This window comes from Aphanomyces invadans (assembly GCF_000520115.1).
Source record: "Aphanomyces invadans strain NJM9701 unplaced genomic scaffold supercont1.2, whole genome shotgun sequence".
In the NCBI taxonomy this organism is placed as follows: domain Eukaryota; phylum Oomycota; class Saprolegniomycetes; order Saprolegniales; family Verrucalvaceae; genus Aphanomyces; species Aphanomyces invadans.
The window spans coordinates 92,189-113,825 of record NW_008580147.1 but is presented as its reverse complement, the minus strand read 5'-3'; the positions used below and the strand labels follow the sequence as shown (position 1 = coordinate 113,825).

At 56.8% G+C, this 21,637-nt stretch overlaps 7 protein-coding genes across 12 annotated transcripts; 5 read left to right on the top strand and 2 right to left on the bottom strand.

Moving 5' to 3' along the window:
* The first annotated feature begins 46 nt into the window (after window positions 1-46).
* H310_00867 lies at window positions 47-1,550 on the top strand. Of its 2 annotated transcripts, XM_008863807.1 has the most exons (3): window positions 55-797; window positions 844-1,355; window positions 1,434-1,550. In XM_008863807.1, the coding sequence occupies exons 1-2, from the start codon at window positions 81-83 to the stop codon at window positions 1,171-1,173; spliced, it is 1,047 nt and encodes a 348-aa protein (XP_008862029.1). In that variant the 5' UTR covers window positions 55-80; the 3' UTR covers window positions 1,174-1,355; window positions 1,434-1,550. The 2 variants fall into 2 exon arrangements, with proteins under 2 accessions (XP_008862030.1, XP_008862029.1); XM_008863808.1 differs by lacking the exon at window positions 1,434-1,550 and having other exon boundaries at window positions 47-797; window positions 844-1,402.
* Window positions 1,551-4,218: 2,668 nt separating this feature from the next.
* H310_00866 (hypothetical protein) lies at window positions 4,219-6,350 on the top strand. The gene is made up of 4 exons (XM_008863806.1): window positions 4,219-4,487; window positions 4,539-5,431; window positions 5,495-5,860; window positions 5,914-6,350. Exons 1-4 carry the CDS (start codon window positions 4,238-4,240, stop codon window positions 6,142-6,144), a joined length of 1,740 nt encoding a protein of 579 aa, XP_008862028.1. The 5' UTR covers window positions 4,219-4,237; the 3' UTR covers window positions 6,145-6,350.
* On the bottom strand, window positions 5,850-7,125 carry H310_00865 (hypothetical protein). The gene is made up of 5 exons (XM_008863805.1): window positions 6,983-7,125; window positions 6,856-6,931; window positions 6,710-6,805; window positions 6,323-6,660; window positions 5,850-6,249 (listed from the first exon to the last, which is right to left on the bottom strand). The coding sequence occupies exons 1-5, from the start codon at window positions 7,120-7,122 to the stop codon at window positions 6,141-6,143; spliced, it is 759 nt and encodes a 252-aa protein (XP_008862027.1). The 5' UTR covers window positions 7,123-7,125; the 3' UTR covers window positions 5,850-6,140.
* A 114-nt stretch (window positions 7,126-7,239) lies between these two features.
* Window positions 7,240-10,259, top strand: H310_00864 (hypothetical protein; the record flags this gene model as incomplete). Its single annotated transcript, XM_008863804.1, has 3 exons — window positions 7,240-9,519; window positions 9,572-9,943; window positions 9,998-10,259. 3 exons carry the CDS (start codon window positions 7,240-7,242, stop codon window positions 10,226-10,228), a joined length of 2,883 nt encoding a protein of 960 aa, XP_008862026.1. The 3' UTR covers window positions 10,229-10,259.
* A 475-nt stretch (window positions 10,260-10,734) lies between these two features.
* On the bottom strand, window positions 10,735-17,170 carry H310_00863 (hypothetical protein). 4 transcript variants are annotated; one of them, XM_008863801.1, is made up of 16 exons: window positions 16,575-17,170; window positions 16,410-16,514; window positions 16,101-16,355; window positions 15,906-16,045; window positions 15,429-15,846; window positions 15,262-15,373; window positions 15,084-15,204; window positions 14,656-15,028; window positions 13,426-14,593; window positions 12,586-13,385; window positions 12,435-12,538; window positions 12,286-12,383; window positions 11,889-12,186; window positions 11,632-11,840; window positions 11,361-11,578; window positions 10,735-11,316 (listed from the first exon to the last, which is right to left on the bottom strand). In XM_008863801.1, exons 1-16 carry the CDS (start codon window positions 17,157-17,159, stop codon window positions 10,807-10,809), a joined length of 5,514 nt encoding a protein of 1,837 aa, XP_008862023.1. In that variant the 5' UTR covers window positions 17,160-17,170; the 3' UTR covers window positions 10,735-10,806. The 4 variants fall into 4 exon arrangements, with proteins under 4 accessions (XP_008862023.1, XP_008862025.1, XP_008862022.1 ...); XM_008863803.1 differs by having other exon boundaries at window positions 12,435-13,385; XM_008863800.1 differs by having other exon boundaries at window positions 11,632-12,186.
* An 81-nt stretch (window positions 17,171-17,251) lies between these two features.
* H310_00862 lies at window positions 17,252-18,293 on the top strand. Of its 2 annotated transcripts, none has more exons than XM_008863799.1 (6): window positions 17,252-17,298; window positions 17,349-17,499; window positions 17,560-17,733; window positions 17,784-17,857; window positions 17,914-17,983; window positions 18,033-18,293. In XM_008863799.1, exons 1-6 carry the CDS (start codon window positions 17,282-17,284, stop codon window positions 18,096-18,098), a joined length of 552 nt encoding a protein of 183 aa, XP_008862021.1. In that variant the 5' UTR covers window positions 17,252-17,281; the 3' UTR covers window positions 18,099-18,293. The 2 variants fall into 2 exon arrangements, with proteins under 2 accessions (XP_008862021.1, XP_008862020.1); XM_008863798.1 differs by having other exon boundaries at window positions 17,542-17,733.
* Window positions 18,294-18,336: 43 nt separating this feature from the next.
* H310_00861 (hypothetical protein) lies at window positions 18,337-20,273 on the top strand. Its single transcript, XM_008863797.1, has one exon. The coding sequence runs from the start codon at window positions 18,984-18,986 to the stop codon at window positions 20,010-20,012; it is 1,029 nt and encodes a 342-aa protein (XP_008862019.1). The 5' UTR covers window positions 18,337-18,983; the 3' UTR covers window positions 20,013-20,273.
* The last annotated feature ends 1,364 nt before the right edge of the window (window positions 20,274-21,637 follow it).

Genomic DNA, 21,637 nt, shown 5'->3' with positions numbered 1-21,637 from the left:
CGGTGACATATTCGGAATGCGTCAAAATAGCTGGACAGGAAATGCTGTCGTCGGCTTCTCACGTGACGACGACAGTCCACATGCATGAGGAAGGACTGCGCCTTGTCGTGCCGCCGCGCACGCCATCGCGGAAACTCCCCGTGCGGGAAGGTCATTTCGGTGTCAAGTGCATCCTCGTTGGCTTAAGCGTGGTCGCCGTCGTTGTAGTGTGCTTTGCAGTGCGGTGCTTTCCACTTCCGTCGTCGCCCGAACTACCGTCCCATCGCATCCTGACGGCAAACCCCATCATCGGCATCGTCTCTCAACCGTTGAGGCTGTGTCCTGAAAGTGAATGCATCGCGTCGTCGTACATCAAGTGGGTCGAAAGCGCGGGAGCTCGCGCCGTGCGCATTCCGTCCAACGCGACCGACGACGATGTTGCTCGAATCCTGAGTTCTGTCAATGGCGTGCTGTTTCCAGGGAATGGGATCGACCCCAGTCGCGTTGCATCCTTCATTTACAACCACGCGGTGGCATTGAACCAGAATGGCACCCATTTTCCCATCTGGGGCACAGGCCTCGGCATGGAGTGGCTCGTGCAGCTGGAGTTACGAAGCACATGCATCTTGGACGCCGTCAACGCCAATAACATGAGCTCCACGCTCGGCTTCACGCGCGCAGCAACCACGAGCAACCTGTTTGGGTTTAGCGCGATCTTTGCCGTCATGGGGACCCAATCTATCGCTGCCTACTTTCACTCGGTTGGGATTTTAGCCGACCGCTTTGACGAGACACCAGCGCTCACTTCGTTCTTTCGCGTAAGTGGATGTCGCTTCTGGAGCGGATTTGTCATGGCGTGCGTAGCTCCTCGCGACTTCCGAGGACCGACACGGCCAAGTGTACGTGGCTGCGATCGAAGCGATCGAGTTTCCATTCTATGGCGTCCAGTTCCACCCGGAAATGAACGCGTACGAGTTTGACGAGGATCCATCGACAAACTCGATCGATCACTCATACAACGCCATCTTGACGTCGCAAGCGCTCGCCCACTTCTTTGTGAGCGAAGCCCGGCGAAACAACCATCGATTCCGATCCCCACAGGCCGAATTCGCCGCCTTGCTTGACAGCAGCGAGTCTTCCGACCTAGCCATGCCCACGTCTGACGAGATCCTACTCTTCAACTCGACCTTGTAAGCACCATCTGAGCGGTAATGCTTAGCTCAGAAACGCTGTCTTCGTCCACCTGCACTCGAATTCGAGTGCCCCAGTCAAGGACATGCTATCGACGACGACCTCCAGCATCATGGCCAAACTTGCGTGCACTTTCAATCCAGTATTGTGTTGCTAGGCTGTGGAGGTCGCCACATAATTATTGGGTAAGACGTATCGCGTGGAACCGCGATGGGACTGCCCCTTTCGGGCATAGCAATCGCGGCCTGAGATCGAACTCGTAGATGCAGCCGCGGAACCGTAACGACTGGTTGGGGGTGGACGACATGGCGTCGATGTGGTTCCCTCCATCGGCCATCCAACGGGGGGTAGCAAAAACTAGCCCTGTGCCGACGACGAAAGAACTAGAAATTGGGGCTCCGTGGGCCGCACGTTGGGTTGGGGCTCCGTGGGCCGCACGTTGGGTTGGGTCACGCACCTCCCACAGAGAGCACACGCCCGGGAGACCCACAGACAGGCCTACCAGCAAGCAATTCTTCCCTTCGTCACCGTCCCTACGTCATGCCTCGTTTGCCATGGCGAAGTGAAGAGTGCCACGTACCAGCGGTGCGCACGATCGGCCAGGCGAGGACGTTTGCCAGATCGCATGACGAACACCGAGCGCGTGACCGACTCCACAACAACCACGCAACCGAGACGACGACACTGCTTTTGATCGCGTACGATGCCGTGAATTGCCCAGGAAACATCGTCGCAATGTCGTTCATGACGAATAGAATCCAGCTAACTCCGTTTTGAACACGTTTTTCGACTGTCCACGGCACACGGGCGCCTGAAAGCACTTTGACTGACGTCGCCGTGACCACTTCGAGTTTGGCGAAGTACATCGTCGCCATGCTCCGGACAAACAAGAGGGGCGCGACCGGCCCACGCGATGCCAGCCACCAGATTCAGCTCAACATGTTGAGTCCTTCCACGTTGAACCTTGACTCGTACACGATTGCCAGCAACGACACGACCGTGATGAAAAACGCGATGAAAACGCACACCGGTCGTTTGTACTTGGCCAAGTGTGGCTCTCTCACCAGAACGAGCTGATGGACGACTTGAGTGCCCTTGTCCCCAAGACGATCTCAATCGTGTACGACTCGACGACGCCGATGGTTTTGTAATGTTGCGACGCTATGCGTCACTGGCCCGCATCAATCCTGCATGCAAGCGTTGTCGAAGGGAATGTGTGTGCTACCAGAGTTAGCTACGACCACAATGCCCCGTCCTTCGTCTGTTTTGTGGCAAAACGCCACGGCGAGGCACTCCCCCAACAATGCCGCAGCTACGGTCGCCATCGAGTGTACCAAACTACACCCGATGGCGACCATTTCGGCGAGCGCCTCATGTACGAATGATGGCAAGTTGACAACGACCGTGGCTTGGGCAACAGCGACCTCAACATCACGGTGAGTTGAACGACGGCGACCCAGTTGCTGCCCAACTCGAGGCCATGCTTGCAGACCAAGTGGAATGTCGTGTGCTGCGCCTACGCGGCCATCGCGTACAACGAGGTAGCGGTGTCCAATTGCATCGAGACGCGAGGTTGAGCTTTGGGCGCTGCGGTGAACGACAAAAATGCTAAAGGGATGAGGCATCCGCATGGGGCAAATGGGATCCCAGTGGAATCCCCCCCTGTACATCGTCGCGCTCTCGCGTTGCATCCGATGGGCCAGCACCGTTAAAGTTTTTGGAACCGAGAGCGGACTGAAGTGACGCGCTTGCTTCGGAATCCATGATTTGGACCACGACATCATGGATGGCACGACGGAGTTAAACTACGGAGGCTGGAACGATGCACAGATTGATACAGTGCCACACAGTTCCAACACTTCGCGCCAAAGTTGCCCCGCGCAGGACTGCATCAAGCCGAACGAGTCGTCGTCGTATGAAATGCCCTCTTGTCGCGGACCAACGTGGCTCACACGACCGATCCAAACGTCATAGGACAGTCATGGCCGTTCCATGGCCTTCACTTCCTGACGGCAGTGGTCCACACCGCAACCGCGCAGGAGGACGGGCGCAGTACGCTTGATTGCCCACCATTGCGATTTAACAAATGCGCTGGACACGGACATGGTTTCATTGAAGCCGTAATCGACCACAGCTGAAGAATTGAGATGGGAAGAATATGGGGCCGCCGCGCCACCTCGTCGCAGACGGCGTGCGTGAACGGGCAACCATGTGGGCCGAGATTATGAAGTCACGCTTTCGATGCTGTAGGCATCTCCAGCGCGATTGCAACGGTCAGCGTAAATGCTGGACCAGTCCCCCGAGTTGTGCAGCCCACGTCGCATGGTCTGCGCTGCGCAATACTGTTCCCAATATGTACGGCTGCATTTCCAGTGCATCTCGCTTGGCAATGCGCTTGTCGACCTGCGTGGGTGCAACATCCCACGTCCGAGCCAAGTCTAATGAACACAAATGGATGCTCATGCACTCGGCCGATCGCATGCGCGTCAACAGCAAAATCGGTGAATTTGAAGTGGTCTTTGAGAAAGCCCTTGCAAGGAGGTCGAAGGACGGTCACACTGGTTGCTAGTAACGCATCGTTGAGTCAACAGAGTGTTGACCACAACTGCCACCACAAAGCATTGAAGAGGGTGCCAGACAACAACTCGAGGTAGTCAACGATCATGACCAGTGCACGAAGCGAAAACCTAAGCGCGCTCAAGCTTTCAGGACCAGTCCTTGCATCGAATGCGCCGTCGCTGCTCGTCTCGTCGTAGGCGAGGCACCCAGACTGTCCGTCGCCACCGTGGTGCCACATGCTAGCGCAGCCTGCTCTGCATTGTCTTGAGCATCGACGACTTGCTTGGATGGTTTTCATTTTCGTCGTTTCTGGCGCATGAAGTCATGTAACTGATTTCGTTGAGCTAGACAGTTACGCGTCGGGGCTGAGCCGTTTCATGAGATACTCAAGTATTCACACGAATTTCCCAATATTCACCACTCGTTTTCATACTATTTTTCAACGGTTTTTGCGGGATTTCGACGCAATTTGGTCATTTTTTAGCTTTGGTGATGCCCACATACCATCATGGATGCGCCACCCACCGACAACGATGACACGATTGCGGATGACACAACCGCAGGCACGGAAGCTGGGCCACAAAACACCCCGAGCCAGTGGCAGAAGCACTACGTAGGGCTTGATCAACCCCTTCAACCGGCGAGTCCTCCACGGGCATTGCCGCTGTGCACGTATGACGAGGACGAGACCCAGATCCAATTTTGCTCCAACGTCATTTCGCAGGAGGTGGGGTCACCAATGCACCATTCCAAGAAAAGTACAGTCGCCGCACGCTATACATTTGTATTCAACGATGTGTACAACGTAGATGTGATGCAGCTGGCTGAGGTGGAGCTTCCTTTGAACAAGTTCGACTACGAATTGGGCGATGGCGAGAGCTCGAACGAGTCCGAAGATTTATGGGCTGGCGGAGATGCCACACTGGAGCAACAGCAACAAACCTCTGAAACCTCTCTCCATACACAGCGCGCCGATGCAACATCGATGGCCGATCCTCTCGCTGATGCTCCCGAGGACCCGGCTGCGACGGACACCGGGAATGTGGACACGGAGGTAGAAGACAACGAAGGCGATGACGAACTTGCCACTCGTGCATCATCACGCGCTGTCACCACGCCGGCGGATCCCGAAGCCTTTTACGATGATCTGTTCCAGCGGACCATGCCAGCTTCGACATTCTCGTCGCCACGGAAACGTCGACGCCACAGCGCAACACCAGTTGATCTTGGCCTCAAAAAAGCACCCACAACCTCACCCATTCATCGAAGTTCATCTCAAAACAAGGACAATCTCCCATTGCAATGCCCCGCTTCCATCCTTTCCGACGGAGCCTCAACTGCCCCTTCTGAAACCGCACGAGTTAACACACCGCGAACTTTGCCTGAGACGGAGGCCATCGCTTCGAACAAGGGCGACTGTGCATCATCCAATGCCACTCTGTCCCCGTCAGTACCACAACGCCGTCATATTCCACAACATGAGCGTGATTCGGCTTCGGACGAGAATCGGCCTCCCACCTCTGGGCGAGGTCGCCGTGCCAACACGAAAGCTCGAGCTGCCACAGTGAAATCGCCCGCACCATGTCCATCTCCTATTATCAACACAGACGCCGCCGCTGAGTGTATAAGCAGCGGTTCGACCAAGGCGCAGCTTATTCGCATCGTGCTGACTGGGCTAGATCCTGCGCCCCTCATGCGAAAGGTAGCCGTCATCACATTCCCTATGACCAAAATGCCGCTGTCATTCTCACGATCAATCGTTCAGATTGAAGCCATTCAAGGCGCTGTGTTTGAGGAAGACGTGTCGCTTGGCACGCACTTGGTGGCCCCCACAAATGAACTCAAGCGAACGGTCAAGATGCTGTGCGGCATTTCAACTTGCCAACATATCGTGGGCGAGAAGTGGCTGACTGCGTCTGCGAAACAGGGTCGACCCGTGCCTGAGGCTCCGTACTGCCTTCACGACCCTGCCAAGGAAGCCCAGTGGGCATTCGATTTGAAATCCACCATGTACCACCGCCACGATCGACACCTGTTGTTCCGAGGCAGGGTATTTTACATTGTGCCGCACAAGACAATTTTGCCGGCGCCGTCGGACCTGACGAAGATCATTGAGTGCGCTGGCGGCGAGGTACACATTGCCTCGTACGATCGACATGAATTTATATGTGGTTGGTGATGCAGGTGCTGCCCACCGGCTCGAGTTCCACGGCTCACGACGACGGCGTGATAGTGATTGCTTCCGCCGAAGCGCTGGCGGTCAAATCGATTCGAAAGAAACTTGGCAAGCTGATCGACGCACCCATGCACACTCCCGAGTTGATACTGTCGGGGGTTCTGCAGCAGTCGCTGGACCTGACGAAGCATCGCGTTGGCATTCAGCACTCCATGGCAGTGTCCAAACGCAAACGTTAGCGGTGTTTTACTCGCTTCGCATTCATCGACGACGTGGCCGCTGTTTCGAGCGGTCCGCTTGCATGAATCAAGTATTGCGCTGCGTGGAACGTGCGGTGGATGCGTCTACGATAGAGACATGTGATATTCCCAACCAGCAACTTGATGGACAATACGATGACAAATACACAACACATACATGAAATCGTTCCATGATGATGCGCCAATGCCACCCTTCTCGGAGGACGACTTTCCTGGGGTCTGGGTCGTACTGACTGTCTCTTCAGCGGATCCTGAGGATGACTGGAGAGAGGCTGTCCCCTTGACCTCGACCGAGGCGCTTTTGCCAAGTTCTGATAGGTCTGCAGCGTGCATGGACGCAGCTGTAGTCGGAACAGGAGGTGTGGTGGTCCTTAATGGTTGCTCTGGGGGTTGAGATATTGCTGAGCGTTCGACAACAAGGCATTTGAGTCGACTGTCGATGTCGTCGGGAAGGAAGATGAGCCAATATTGAGGCGAAAGAGATGCCACTCCCGCCTACCATGCCTGCAGTGACGACTCGGCTCACTTGCTAATGGATGGGTACTCTGTTTCGGCTGAAAAGGTAGTGACGGAATTGGGCAAACCCAGTCGCATGTTCGGCAGACGCGTCGGTGGTTGACGCGATGTAGAACTCTGGAATCTGCAAGGCACAAGCATGAGACATTGAGAAATCGACACTGGCTAGCTTACCTCTGCCACCGACTCTGCAACGATCCCTTGAAGCTCGGCTAAGCTCACGCGCTTGGTCACCTGAATGTCGCCCGACCTGCAAGGTCACGCTCATCCATAAACACCCTGCGTTCGCGACAAAACGTACTCAAGCTGCGGGACAAAGTCATAGTTCCGTCGGTGGAATAAATCACGCGGATCACTTTCGACCATACAGCGGAAGACCCACTTGCCCTTGCGCACGCAAAATTGGATCGGTGCCGCGGGAGACGCGGGCATGGTGGTCATCGGTTCAAATGGTGAAATGAGGTGAACAAGGAGAAATCCATATTTGAAGAATAAAACAGGATTCCGCGGATTTTTTAAATCTCGAGCGCTTTGGCGGCAATCCTCCGAACGCACACGATGTCGTCTACGACCGACCCAACGGATCAAGTATCAGCCTCACAGCACATTGACGCTTTCATGCGCAATGAAGCATCGGTCGTTCACGGCTTGGAGCTTGCATGCAGCCGGGCATATCGTGAAGAATCGCTTACATACCGTGCATTGTCCAGTCCCAAGGCATTCCCAGCAGGAGTGTACTTGGCATGTTGGTCCTTCTTCCCACTTCTGCTCGAAACACATCGATCCCTTCTGCGAAGGATACGTGTCGTGCTCGATGAACACCCCATCCAACCGCAACAACGCGTCATATCGATCCTCATCGAGTCTGTTAACCATGTCGCTGCCGTCCACGAAGCATATGCCATTCAATTCCAAGCTGCAACCCAAGCAACAAAGCAACACACGGTTCAGCCTGACGTTTTAGAATTGTTGAATCGCCCGTTGACTGCCCTGGATGCGTACAAACGATGTCTGCATGCCCTGCACGCCACGGACATCCCTGCATCCTTAACGGCAATCGCGCTCTTGGATGGTGGAGCGAAGGAAGCATTTGAATCCATGAGATTGCGTCATTCGGAGCAGTTAGACATTGAGACCAAGGTTCGTCATGTCGACTGGACAAGGCGCGTTCTCGTCGACGTGACGGAATCCGTTCAATTTGCCGATGAGACCGACAAGTTCGTGGAATCCAAAGCGTTTCTCTTTGATGGCGTGCTGGTGGCGCAGAGTGCTTCCGATGGCTCCATCTTGGTGGTCCTGGAGGATACGTCTCCCATCACAATCGTGCCGTTCGATGTCTCGACGAAGACCGTGGTGGTGCTGGGATCCGTCTCGACTTGCCACGCAACCTTTTCGTCGCAAGAAGCCTGCGCTGCGTGGCTATCTGCCCTGGACAAATGTTTTGAAACCCGTCGGCAGTCGACGTTATCGTTTGATTTGCATGCGTTGTTTGCGTCCATGCAGCAGTTTCCAAAGTCTTGGCTCGTGGCCGACACCGAAACGGCCAACCATGATTTGGTCGCGTCGGCTGCCATGTGGCTGGTCGATCCCAGGCACTCGATGATTCCGCGGCTTCACCAAATGTACCTGATGAAGGACATGGTCCTCTACGGCCGCATCCACACCCTCTCCGAATGCCGCTTCGTCGGGTACATCCTTGGGGAGCACATTCATATCCACGATCCTCCGTTGGCCGATCAGCATTGCCAACTCAACCGTCCTTTTGAGGTAGAAGTCGCCCAGGAAGATGGCGACGCACTGCGATTGCTTGTCGCGCCAGTGGATATGACCGTTCGCATGGACTGGATTGCTCACTTTCACCGTCTCCGAGATAGCCTAGTCGTCCCAACCTCCGACGAAAGCGAAGACTTGTTTGCCGCTTCCCCGTCCATCGCTACCTCCCACACCACGATGGCGACATCGTCAGAACAGTTGAAAACGCTCTCGTCCAGTGCTTCCGTGGACAAGGAGGGCAGCAGCGACTCGATCGCTGTACCGACGTCCAAGCCCCTTCCTGCGGCCCGCATGCTTCAACTCAACAACTTGGTGGGGTCACCGGCCACATCCGAGACAGAAATTGACAGCGGCGATGACGTGGCTCGAGCTGCCGACAGCTTGGACTCGATGTTGTGCGCGAAAAATACAAACATGCAGTCGTTTACACGGATCCAGTCCCCACAAATCCTTGACAAGCAAGATGAACCCGCCCCGTTGGACGACACATTTTGCGCCGAAACTCCCGACGCCAAAGACGATGAGCGGGAACGCCCGCATGTCCTGCCTACTTCCGGCAGACGGACTACAGGTGATGACCATTCCCCGCCCTCCAAGCGTGCCATCAAATTTATCAGCGAATCTGTCGACGATACCGTTCGATCAACTGTTTCACGCATTCCATCCACGCAAGACATGGAAAGTGGCACGATTCAATTCCTCACAACTACTCGGCAACTTTCAACGCCAGTGACTGAAGTACCAGCATCACCCGAGGCGAAATCGACCAAGCGGGGACGACCGATGAAGAAGCGAAAGAGTGCAACCCCGACGGCGGCCGCCAACGCTGTCGCTGAGCCCAACCACTCCACCCCAAAAGCCCCATCCACGAAATCCAAGTCAACCTCGAAACCTCTGGTCGACTTGCCACCGTCCACTCAAGAAATGGAGGGGGGTGCGATTCAATTTCTCCGGGATGTTCCATTTTCGTGTGCGGCAGAACCACAGCGCAGTGCCGCGACGGCTATCTCGCGAATTCGCATTGCGCTGACAGGGTTTTCAACACCCAACAACCTCCTTGCCAAGGTAGTTTGTTGACGGTCCAGCCGTGGCTGTCTGTTTTTGACGAAGTGGCTAGATCTCGAGTATTCAGCAGGCAGAGTACGAAGACGATGTGACCCACGCAACCCACGTCATTGCTCCATCTGGCGTCCTCAAGCGCACAGTGAAGATCTTGTGTGGCATATCATGCTGCTCGCACATCCTGGACGAAAAATGGCTCCACGAGTCGGCAAAATTGGGCCACGCCGCGCCGGAAGAATCGTTTTGTCTATCCGATCCTGTCAAGGAGCAGCTGTGGGGCTGCTCGCTCCATGCCACCATGTACAACTACACTCTGGCCCAACGCCAATCCCTCTTACGAGGACGAGCGTTCTACGTTACACGTCACAAGACTGTCCTGCCGCCGCCAGAAGATTTGGAGCGTATCATTGCCTGCGCAGGGGGCGAGGTACCTTGAAGCGCTATCCTACGAATCTCGATTCACGTGTGGACATTCGTGCAGGTACATGGGATGTCCGAGATTGGCCCCAACACATTGGTCATTACGTCCGTGGATGCTGCGGCGGCGGCGACGGTTCAAAAGGTCCTAAAACGAGTGGATCCGACGCAGTGCTACACGCCGGAATTGCTCTTGCGGTGCATCTTAACACAGTCGCTGGCTCTGACGGAATACCACGTCGCGCTGCCTGACAAGCATGACAAGAAACCCAGAGGTTCCAGGAAAAAGAATTAATTTAACTTGCGTGGTTGTTGCTGCTCCGTCAAATGTGCTTGAAGAGCTCACGTCGACGGCAGGGAAGGAAGCACGGGGGGTGTTCGTGGAAATGGTGGATGAATGGTCAACATCCTCACAGCCTTGCTTGAAGAGGGCTTGGTGCGATCGTCCATGACTGCAGGACATCAAACTCAAGATGCTGCTCCTATGCGACAGAATTACTCATGAGATCACTGGTCGACGCGGGGACAGCATGCGAACCAAAGCAATTCCATGGTCGTCTGCAAACGAGAGCTGCTTCTTCGTGAGAGGTCGCGCGACCACTTGCGTGGACTGGTCATGCCCTTCGCAAGAATCAATGGACGGCTTTTGCTGACGTAGGATTGACTTTGCCCCGCGGGCCGGGAGCATTTCGTCGGGGCGGCGGCGGCGGCGGCGTGATGGTGTCGCTGGGTTGATCGCTTTTCCGCCTACGTGGGACGGACTGTCTTTTTGGGAGGTTTCGAAATATTAAAACGAAAAAATTCGGAGTTTGTCGAATATTTGCAAAAAATTAACATTTCCGCAACTTCGGAAAATCGCTCCGTGAATGTTTGTCATTGTGCGTGACCAAATGCAAACTCGGGGTTGAGCGGGTTTTCCTCCGACTCGCGCCGCGACCGCCGCCTCTCTGCCTTGAGAAGAAGTTTGCGGCGTTTGATGTTTCTTCGAATGCAGTAGAACGACACCATGAACAGGATGCACGCGATCGTCATGAACGCGACAAACGACGCCGTGTACCGTTGAAACTCCGTCGGCTCGTATATCTGCAAGTGGCACGATTGGAACCGCCCCTGGTTATCTTCAAGTCCTTGAAAGCCACTGGAGCAGTGCTTCGTCCCAAAGATGAATCCCGCAGGGATCGCACGCCCAAACACGTCGGACCACGGCTTCAAGCAAAACTCGCCCGTCTTCTTGCACTCATCTACATCGTAGCGCACCCGGCACAGACACGTGCATAGGTATGGCAAAGTGCAGTTGCCTTGGCCCATTTCAGCCCCGTTGTACACTTCTTTGCCCCACCGCCCCCCTTGCGTGCCGCACGGATCGTTCTCAAACGCGACGACCTACAAATAAGTCACGTTCCGGCAAGGAGTGGCGGCACGCCAACCTTGTTTTCGTCGACGGTAAACAGTTGCGCTCGAATCTCAGGCGTCACTTTGACCTTGCACACGGGCTCGGTGCAGTCGTACCCTGTCCAGCCGTCTGCGCATTGACACAGGTCCGGTGCCACACACATGCCACCGTTGGCGCATCGATAGCACCCTTCGTGGCCCACTCGAGCTTGGCCATAGCACTGGGCATCGTAGAACCCTTGAACGCAGATGGCTACACACGAACGCAGTGCAGTGGCATGCGACTCGTATGCGAGCGGCACGCACCCATGGAACAACTCGACCCGGCCCACCCTGTGTTGCCGCGAGGAGCAAGGGGGTACTTTTGGTGCAGCACCGACTTGGTCTGGATGCACTCGCATGTGTCCTTGGAGACGCAAATTCCGTTGTGCTGACATCCCGTGACATCGCCCGTAGGCGTCGTGTACCGGCAGAGAGGGATTTGGCAGTCAAAACCGGTGTACCCGTCGGCGCAGCTACACACGTCGGGCTCGATGCACGATCCGTGATTGTAGCACTCGTACACGCCTTCGCCTGGGTCCGCCCCGGGGTGATTGGTCCGTACGAGTCGGTGGGAAAATTCGCCCTGCCTCCACTGGAGCACCCTGCACAGCGCCGACGCGGACTGCCGCCCCGTCGTGGCTGTGTCGTTGTACGCGTCCCAGTTGCTCTGTTTCTCCGCCAACGTGCCGGCAAACACTGGGTTGGGAAATGGAATGCCCGGCGCGCACCCGGATTGAAATGACGTGCCGTCGTTTGATGTGACCTCGATGTCGTACTGCGGACACCGCAAGTGGACGCACGGCAGCTTGTGCAAGGCTCCTACAGTGCGCGCCATGAGATCTGTTGCGGCGTTGAATGCTGTCCATCGCGGGCTACACACGGACTGGCTCCGAATCCAGGTCGAGCGCACCGACGTACCCCGCATGGCCACAAAGGACGGTGTGTCTCGGATCGAGTTGAGCACGAACCGCTTGGCTTGGGTGCATATGGGTGTGTTGCAGTCGTACCCCGTCCACCTACACCCGCACGAGTCGTGAGGGCGACGGTCCAGGGCGGGTTTGGAATACCCTGTGAGCTGCGGCGACCCATCCGGGAGGTGAAAGATCGGTGTGCCGCCATTGTGACGCCCATCTCGCCACACACTCGGCCACGTTGTGCACTCGCACGTGTCCTACACATGCCCTCACGTCGGCGACTCGACCGCACACGACGTCGTACCGGCGCGACGCAGCGACCTCCGTTTCGGCAGTCCTGGGCGCAAATCGCGACGGAGCACACGTCCCCCGTCCATCCCAAGTCGCACGTGCATCGGTTGGGAAGCGTACACACCCCGTGGATGCAACGCGACTCGCAGATCGGAATCGAACAGTCGTAGCCAGTCCAGCCTGCCGCACACACGCACTCGTCTGGCGCGACGCACGTGCCATTGTTGAAGCAGCCGCGTCGGACTGTGTCTACGCACCCTTCGTACGACAAGACCCGCGTCGCATTGACGGCCGAGTACTGAACAATCGGACGAAACGTCGCGTCCGGGTCTACAGACACGATCGGCGATGCCGAGGACGGGCACGTTCGGGCAAACTGGACTAAGCACGTGCCCTTTTGCCACTGGGTTGGCGCCTTGTACGACCAAGTGCCTGCTCGGCGATAGCCGTCTTGCGTATCGTCCCAAATCGGCGGCGATTTCGTGTACAGCGGCGGCCAGTACATGGTGTCGTTCATGTAGTGCGAAAAGTAGTTTGCAAAATCCCAGTAGAACGCCGGGGACTCGACAGTCGCGGGTTTTTCAAACTGCGTCAGGCTCCGCGACGAGCATGCGTACCCGCCTTGAGCGACAGACCCCTCGGACAGGAACCGCGCGTTGCCTTGGGGCACCGTCTCGACAGTGTAGTGGTCCCAAAACAATGTCTCCACCGTGTGGGGGTACACCGGATTCCCGTTCGACGTCGGGTGGTTTGCGTGTTTGCTCTCGACAGGCTCGGCGGAAACGAACGTCGGTTGCGTCGGCGTGTAGTACCCTACAATTCTATGAACGTCCGGCGCATGCGCGCTGTGTACCTTGGGTGCAGATAGGTGTGCGGCAATCAAACCCACTCCACCCTTGCGCGCACACGCAAATGTCTGGCGCCGTGCAGTTGCCCTGGTTCGCACACACGTACACTCCCTGCGTGACTCGCCGGCGTTCGACATGTGCGAGGATGCGATCGACGGTCGCCACGTACGGTGGCGTGTTGTACGGTCCCGCCACCAGGACAGGAGCTCCAGGATACGTCAGGTTGGCGCGATTCTGGCCGTACGGCGTTGCGGCGGAGTACCGCATGAACCGAGTCCGATCCGCTAACTCGACAGCATACGAGTACGCACTCAACGCGGTCGGTCGAAGTTCGATCAACGAACACTGCGGCTCCAGCAACACGGACGGTCGATGAGCGCAGTCAAACCCAACAGTCGACTGGCACCACTTGTCGAACTCGCACGGAGCGAACTCGTCCCACGAAAACGGACGGAACAAGCCGTACTCGTACCCGCTAGGGTGAGCGACAAACTTGCCTTGGGTGCAGATCGGGATGGCGCAATCGTGGCCGCTCCAACCTGCCGGGCACAAGCACGTGTTGGGAGCCGAGCACACGCCACCGTTGACGCAGGTCTGTTGGCACACCGGGGTGCGGCAGTCTGGCCCTTGCCACTCCCGTGTGCACGTGCACGTGTTGGGACCGGTGCAATTGCCAAAGTTGCCGCACGTCTGGCTGCACACTGGTGTCGTGCAGTTGGCGTCAAACCAGCCGGACGCGCACACACACGTGTCTGGAAACCCACATCGACCGTGGACGCAGGTTTGGACGCAAATGGGGACGTCGCATGCCGGAAATCCTTTGTAGCCTGGGATGCATGCGCACGTGTTGGGTGCGACGCAGAGCTGACGCCCAGTGCACAGTCCCGCAGTACACACAGGTGTCGTGCAATCGTCGCCGCGCCACCCTGTCGCACACGCGCACGTTTCAGCACTGACGCACTGGCCGCCATTTTCGCAAATCTTGGAGCACACCGCTGTCAGGCCGCGAATGCGATGGTTCGACGTGTCTGCGATGTACACGAGGTTCGTGCGAGATGGACTCCCATACACGTCGATGCCAGTCGGCCCTTGGAATTTCGCCAGCAGCGGCGGAGCGGCGTCTCGAAATCCTCGAGGAGACTCGAGCAGAGACACAGGGGCTCCAGCGATAGTCTACATACAATCCATCATCGTGACACTACCTCGATGTGCTGTCGCAGCGGTAGGGAATGTACCTGCACAAAGCGTTGGGTACGGGGGGTGATAGCTAGCGAGAACATTCGGGCCGCCCTTTGTTCGTTCGGTATAGTTGTCGACGTAATGCCGTTGGCTACAGACCCAACACGGATCGCCGACGAGTCGTACAGCGTGTTGGGCTCCAAAGTTAGCGTGAGCAGGGCCGACTGGGCCGCCGTCATCAGCCCTGCATGAATCGCCGCATAACAGATCATGGACGCGTCCGAGTACATGGTCGTGCCAAACACTTGAGCGGTCGGGCTGTTGCAAAGCGCGGGGCATTCCACTGCGATTGTTGTGCCCGCGTCAACGTCTTGTCGTACAAATTGAATCGGCTGCCCTGTTGAATCGTACTTGGGAACGCTTTTCACGCTACAAGGACGATGGACATCCATGATCAAGTGGCCGCACAAGCGCCAAAGCGCACCCCGTGACGAGGGCATCGATAGGTGGAGACCCCATGCACGACTGGACTTTACGTCCCAATACGGTCTTGCCACCTTCAGGGGTCGACTCGTTCCGTCGAACGGCGTTGTAGTAAATGTTGGCTGCATCCCATGCGATCGGTTGGGCGTCAGGAAGTTGGGACTGCAATCGCAACTTACCCATTGCAGGCGACACTTTTTGATCCAGCGCGCCCAACGGCGGGTCGTACGAGCCGCATCCTGATGGGCTGAGCACTTCAAATAGCCGAGTTGTGCAGGCAATTCGCTCGACCTGGTTCGCGACAATGTTAAATCGTGTTTGGACAAGCTACGGCAGGCGACCGTACCGCCAACGCCGATGGAGTCACCGTTCGAATATGGGACGAGATCGAGCTGGTCGTGAACAACCGTTCGTCGGATGCCATCGCGACTCCAGTGACGTGGAACGACGCTTCGTTGGCCTTTCCATCTGTCTCGCCAGCGACAAACGGCCCTGCGCCTGCAACTGTGACGACCCGGTCGGACGATGGCACGCCCTGCACTGTCGCAGTGTCGTAGATCACCCTTCGTACGCGATGATCGTCCGCAACGAACAACGTGTTGGGTGGCCCGAGCGTGACGTCGGTGGGATTGCTGAATTGGGCGAACGTGAGGTTTCCGTCGCGAAATCCCCTCACCCCAAGCACGCACGGGGGGGCGCACCCAAAGATTGGGTTTGGCTGGGGCACGACATTCCCGGCCAGCGTCGTCGTCATGCCGTCCAACCTGGTGAAACCAGCCACTTGTGACCATCAAAAGTGTGCGGTGCTGTCGGGTGTACGAACCCAATGCGTCGAATCACATGGTTGCCCGTGTCTGCAACAAAGACCACGCCTTGGGGCGTCACAGCTATGCCCATGGGACTGTCAAACGTAGAGTTGTTGGGGCTCCCGTCGGCCAGTCCTGGTTGCGGGGGAGCAACGGCCTACACCGCCCCAATGGACAACTCACGTCATTCTGCATTTGGGCAAGTTCGTCACCTGGGCTAACGTTGCGGTCTCGGTGCCATTCCCGCACCGGCCTCCCAAGCAAGACACTCGTTGCGTTTGCAAGTTGATCTCGCGAATGCGATGGTTGCCCGTGTCGGCAACGAATATCTTGACAACAGCGCCATTCGACTCCAGCACCGCAATGCCCGTGGGAAACGAAAAGCGAGCAGATCCCACGGCTCCATCCCGAGTTCCACGCTCGCCGTCGCCGGCAATCGTGATCACGTCTTGACTTGCGCGACGGACCTACCCCGAGCAGTCTCGTCAGGCGTTGAATGGAATCGAACGAGCGTGTTGTACCATGCGGATACGATGGTTGGAAGTGTCGGCCACATAAACATTCATCTGGCTGTCCACAGCAACTCCTCTTGGAGACGAGAACTTTGCGGTCGCGACGGGCCCGTCCTTCTCCATCATCGCATGAATGTGGTAAACTTGCGACTTGTCACGGAGATAATGTCATACCTGAAAACCATGCTGACCAGAACCTGCGACGGTCGACACCTGGCCTTGGGCCTTGGACGGTTGACTGGAACATGACCAAACGTCGGTCGCGTTGTCTACGTCTGCCTGCCGTCCGAGTGGTCCTGCGTGGTATCCCCAGCACCGCGTCGTGCATGAAGCGTAGCTTGCGGCATGTGGGGTAATGCAATCGGCACCAGTGAGCAGGACGCAGACATGGCTGATGTTGGGGTGGCCATAGTCGTAGCGATGGGTGGGGACATCGATCGACACAACAAAAGGACTGTCCGTGACGGTGGGAATGTTGACGGGCAGGGCTGCCCAGTCCACGCCTTGAATCTGAAACGAATTGTCTTGGCACATGTGGCACTTGCTTTGGACGCCATAAGTCGAGCACTCGTGGCGCATGTCTTGAGTATTAGTGTTGACGCGACCGGCGAATTCCACGGTTTGCGCCGAGTCTTTCTGGTACGCAAAGGGCCACACTGGCGACACAACGCTGTCGCACCACGGCTGTGTCGTCCACGCGCGGTGGACACGCATGGATGTCGCAATGCCGCATGCTGCTACCAGCAGCGTGTGCCGCATATCGATCGTCAACTGGATCCAAATATGGTGACCCTTGAGGTCTCGACGGAGTATCCGGATAACAGGTGCGCAACCGAATTACAACTCCCGTTCGCTTTTCGGCGACAAAGGACGAGCGAGCGATGGAAGTCACGATCGTGTAAGACAATGCGGGTGGATAGCTTAGAGCTGACAGATGTACTTGTACAGGAACATGGTGGGAAGCGGCCGTCTCGGCAACAAGATTGTGCTGCAGGATGTCGTGAACAAGACAAATAAGCGCGCTGAAATGAGGAAGAATTGCCTCTTGCTCAAGTTGACCAACCCGAAATCGTCGGCCATGTTGTTTCCGTCAGGAAAGGTACAGTCTTCCTCGCATGACACGGATGCCCACGCGATGGAGGTTGTGTGCACGGGTCAGTCTACTGAAGAAGGGCTCAAGGCAGCAGCCCAGAAAGTGGCGCAGTTGCTCAAGCACATTGACTTCCACGTGTCGTTGAGCGACTTTCAGTTGGAAAACGTCATTGGTCGCGCGGATGCAGGTTTTCGCATCCTCGTTGAAGAGCTCGCGTTGCGCTATCCTGACGTCACCACAGTACATTCATCCTCACGATGTAGACACCACTCAACGAGAACTCGTGGTAGTACGAGCCCGAATTGTACCCAGCCTTGGTCTTCCGCATGTCCAAGCCCAAAGTTCACATCCTCATTTTCGCCAGGTACACATTTTCCCCCATTACGTCCTGGGACTTATCCGTCGCATGTTGGTCTGCAGCGGAAAAATCGTCTTCACAGGGTCTAAGGAGAGTCGGCACCTTCGCGAAGCCTGCGACAACATCTCGACGGTAAACCACGTCTTCAATGGACGCGCGATGACGGACGGGTCGTCCACAGATATTGAATGAGTTTCGCGATATGAAGCCTCAAGTAGAAGACGCTGCCAGCGCCTCGTCAAGCTAGCACCTTCATCCCCAAGGCGGCAAATCCTAGCTCAAATATCCCATCACCACGAATTGCCTGGATCGACGAAGCGGCTGGGTCGAATTTCGACTCGCAGCCAACTCTTCCTCGGTTGAATGCAAATGTGAATACGATTGTGAGGCAGGGTTGCTCACCCGACGTCACCTTTGCCCTCGCAAGTTCATCATGGTGGCATGCAATCTATCTAGCTGGAGTCAAAGGACGAGTGGTGTCCGTCAGCCGATTCGACGGAGCACCATCCGTTGCATCGAATGCGTCGAATTTTATCTCACGTTCAAATGCGACACTCAACTACGTCCTGGGGCTGCGGCACGTGGCTTTATGGGTCGGCCAGTCCTTCTTTTGGCACGCTTGCGAGCAATACGCCTTTGCATTGCACCTCGCGCATTTCTTCCACTTGCCTTCGACGCCGCAACTGCCACACACCGTCAGCGTGGATGCAGTCGGTGGCGATAGCGTTGCAAAGGATGCCACCGCCGCTTGGTCCGCCAAATTGAGTTCCCAAATGTCCCCGTACACAATGTCGTTGCGCATGGTCTCGTACCCGCCGTACAATATGGCGCGCTTCCGCTGTGGGTCCAGCGTCAACGTGCACGCAGCGCGGGAGCTCGGCCACGGCATCGCCATCGATGATGCGTTGAACTTGGCCCACGACACACTGTTGTCGGCGTAGTGGGTCAGGCGGTAGCCGTCGCCATAGTACTTGGACCCGACTGGCAACTCGGCGTAGCCTCCAAACTGGTACATCGTGTTCTCGATCACAATGGCATGACTTTCGCTGCGAGGGCCGGGGTAGATGGGTGGGAAGGCGCTGGAGGCAGCATGCGTCGACGGCCCAATCGGTGGCGGTGATCCCATCCAAGAATGCGACGCCAAGTCGAACGTGTACAGCTTGTTCTGGTACTCGTAAAAGTCGGCTGTGTCCGCCTTGCCTCCAAACACGTAAAGCTTGGCGTTATGGATCCAGGCAGTGTGGAGAGACAGCGACGGCGGCGGGGCGTACTCGGTCATGCGCTGGGGCAGGACGGACCATTTTTTCGTCTTGAAGTTGAACACGTCGATGTGGCTCGATGTGGTGGACGGCGCCGTGACGCCGCCGTACAAGATCATGAGGTGCTTGTGCAGACTGGCCGTATGTTCATTCCGGGGGGCCGGTTCGTTCGGCAGCCGCCACCGCTTCCACACGAACGTGTCCAAGTTGAGCTGGTAAAACGCCCCGTGCGAGTCGTGCTGCCCGTCATCCTTCAGCGGACTCCCGCCAAAGACGTACATGGACCGGTCGTACACAACGGCGCTGTGGCCGGCAAGGCACGGGGGTACGTCGCCAGTCCCGACAATGTCTTTCCAGCTCTGAGACTTGAACTCGTACAAGTGGACGTTGGTGTCGTTGTCCTCGTTGCCAAAGATTGTCGTCGATCGGCCACCAAACACGACGAGGCTCGTCCCGTCGGGATGGAGCACCGTCGAGTGAAAAAAACGCGTGAGGTGGGTACCGCTCGTGCCCATGATGCGCCACTGCCCATCCACGGTGCACGCCGCGAGTTTCTTTTGAATCTTTTGGCCTTCGTCAGCCAAATACGTCTTGGGCGGGACGTCGCACCACGATCTCCCTGCTTTAGCACTCCCATGCTTCTGGGCTTCGATCGCAAGGACGTGCCAATCGTCGAACGAGCTGTCGTACAGGTGCAGCGCCGCGTACGCGCGCGCTCGGGCATGCAAACACCGCGCCACGTACGTGTTGGAGCATTGGGACACCATGAAAGGGATCACGTGGTTACAATCTTCTACTGTCTTGTCGTACCACTCGAGTTTGAGCGCAGCCTGCGCGCGGTTCGAGTACAAGTTGTCGCCATTGAGCACCAGTTGCGGATCCATTTGGTGGTGCGGGGCTAACGACGCCCGAAAGCGCTGGTACTCGTCCAGGACCAACGTGTAGTGAGCATAGGCTTCCAGATACTGCCCTTTTTGATAAAATGCATTGGCAAAGGCTTTCTTCGTCATAATGTCACGCATCCGAGCGAGCGCTGCCACTTCCATGCTGTCGTTGTCCGAGTGGGGACGGGACACAATGCCGTCGTCGTCGTCGTGCTCCATGGACGAGGAAGGCGTCGCCGACCCTGGGGACGCTTCCTTCTTCTTCTTCTTCTTTTTCTTCTTCGCCTTACCATCAGGTTGCTTCTGGGCGAGCTCCACACCGACGGCTTGCAATTCACTCAGCGCCGACACATCGTTCACCGCTGGAAATTGGACAAACACGTGGCGCTGGTGAGGCGGTAGCGACCCATGGACGACAAGGTTGTCTGGAATAGGCAGCTTCATCTGGAGTGCGTAAAACTTGCGATAATCGCCCACGGGTGAGTGCGGCACGGCTTGAAGCAGCTGATCGTTCAGGAGCGTGACAACTGCCCACATGGCCACTTGCAGATAGGTGATTTCTTCCAGCGTCGCCGACACTTGACGGACATCCAAGTCGGTGGTGCCGGACTTGCGTTTGATGGAAATACGCGTGAACAGTGGAAGCACGGGCTGGGTGACGGGGTCGGGATTTGCCGGGTCGGGGAGGGCAAGCGGTCGACCGAGCCGCGCCTGGGCGTCAATGTAGTCCAAGTCCTTCCACGATCTGCAGCCCTGGCCAGGAGGCTGAAACTCGGCCTTCACGACAGAATAGCACCCTTTCGTGTTCATGTGCATCGTACTAACGGACCAGTTTTCGTTTTGCACATCGTCCCACTGGGTATGCACCATCACGGCAACGTCGCAGCACCCCGTGCCACCGAGGATTTGGACAAACCGGAAGGGCGACCCGGTCACTTCCACACGAAGAACGTGGTTGATGCGCATGTGCAACCACGGTGTGGCGGCCCAAAAGCGACTGGAGGTGTCAAAGATGGAGTGCAAGATGGCATCGGTCACACCAGGGATGGCTTCCATACCTGCACACACACATGGCCGCGCCGCATACCCGTCAAACGCGACATTCACTTCGGTATTGTCGCATAAGGCGCAGCGTGAAGGGATGTTGGTCGCGAATTGGTCAGCGATTTCGGCAAATGCGAGGGGGATTTCCGAGTCTGGTCGACCGACAATTGTGAGGTTGAGGCTGCCGGCGGCAGCACCCAGCCCTTCGCAAAGAAGAGCTTCGTACTTCAGTGGACAGAAGACGCGGGAATTCGGAGCCAAGGACGACTGAAGGACTGCAAAATCGGACGCAACCACTGGACCCGAGTGGATGATCGGTTCGACTTTCAGAATGATCGAGATCGGTGACAGGACGAGAAGCAGCGTGGGCGTTTGGTGCCGCGGTTGCTACATGAAGCAGGTCATTCGAGTCGGCACAAGTCAAGGCTCGTTCAGCCAACTTACGTGATACTCATCCACGGACGACACCCACTGACGAAGCCGCACCTATTGAGATCCACACACGTACATCATCAGCGGTTATTGCATGTAGCTCGCTACTTTACGTACAACGTTGACCCAGCAGTCGTAATCTGCCTCGAAGAGATGCGATTCCGGCG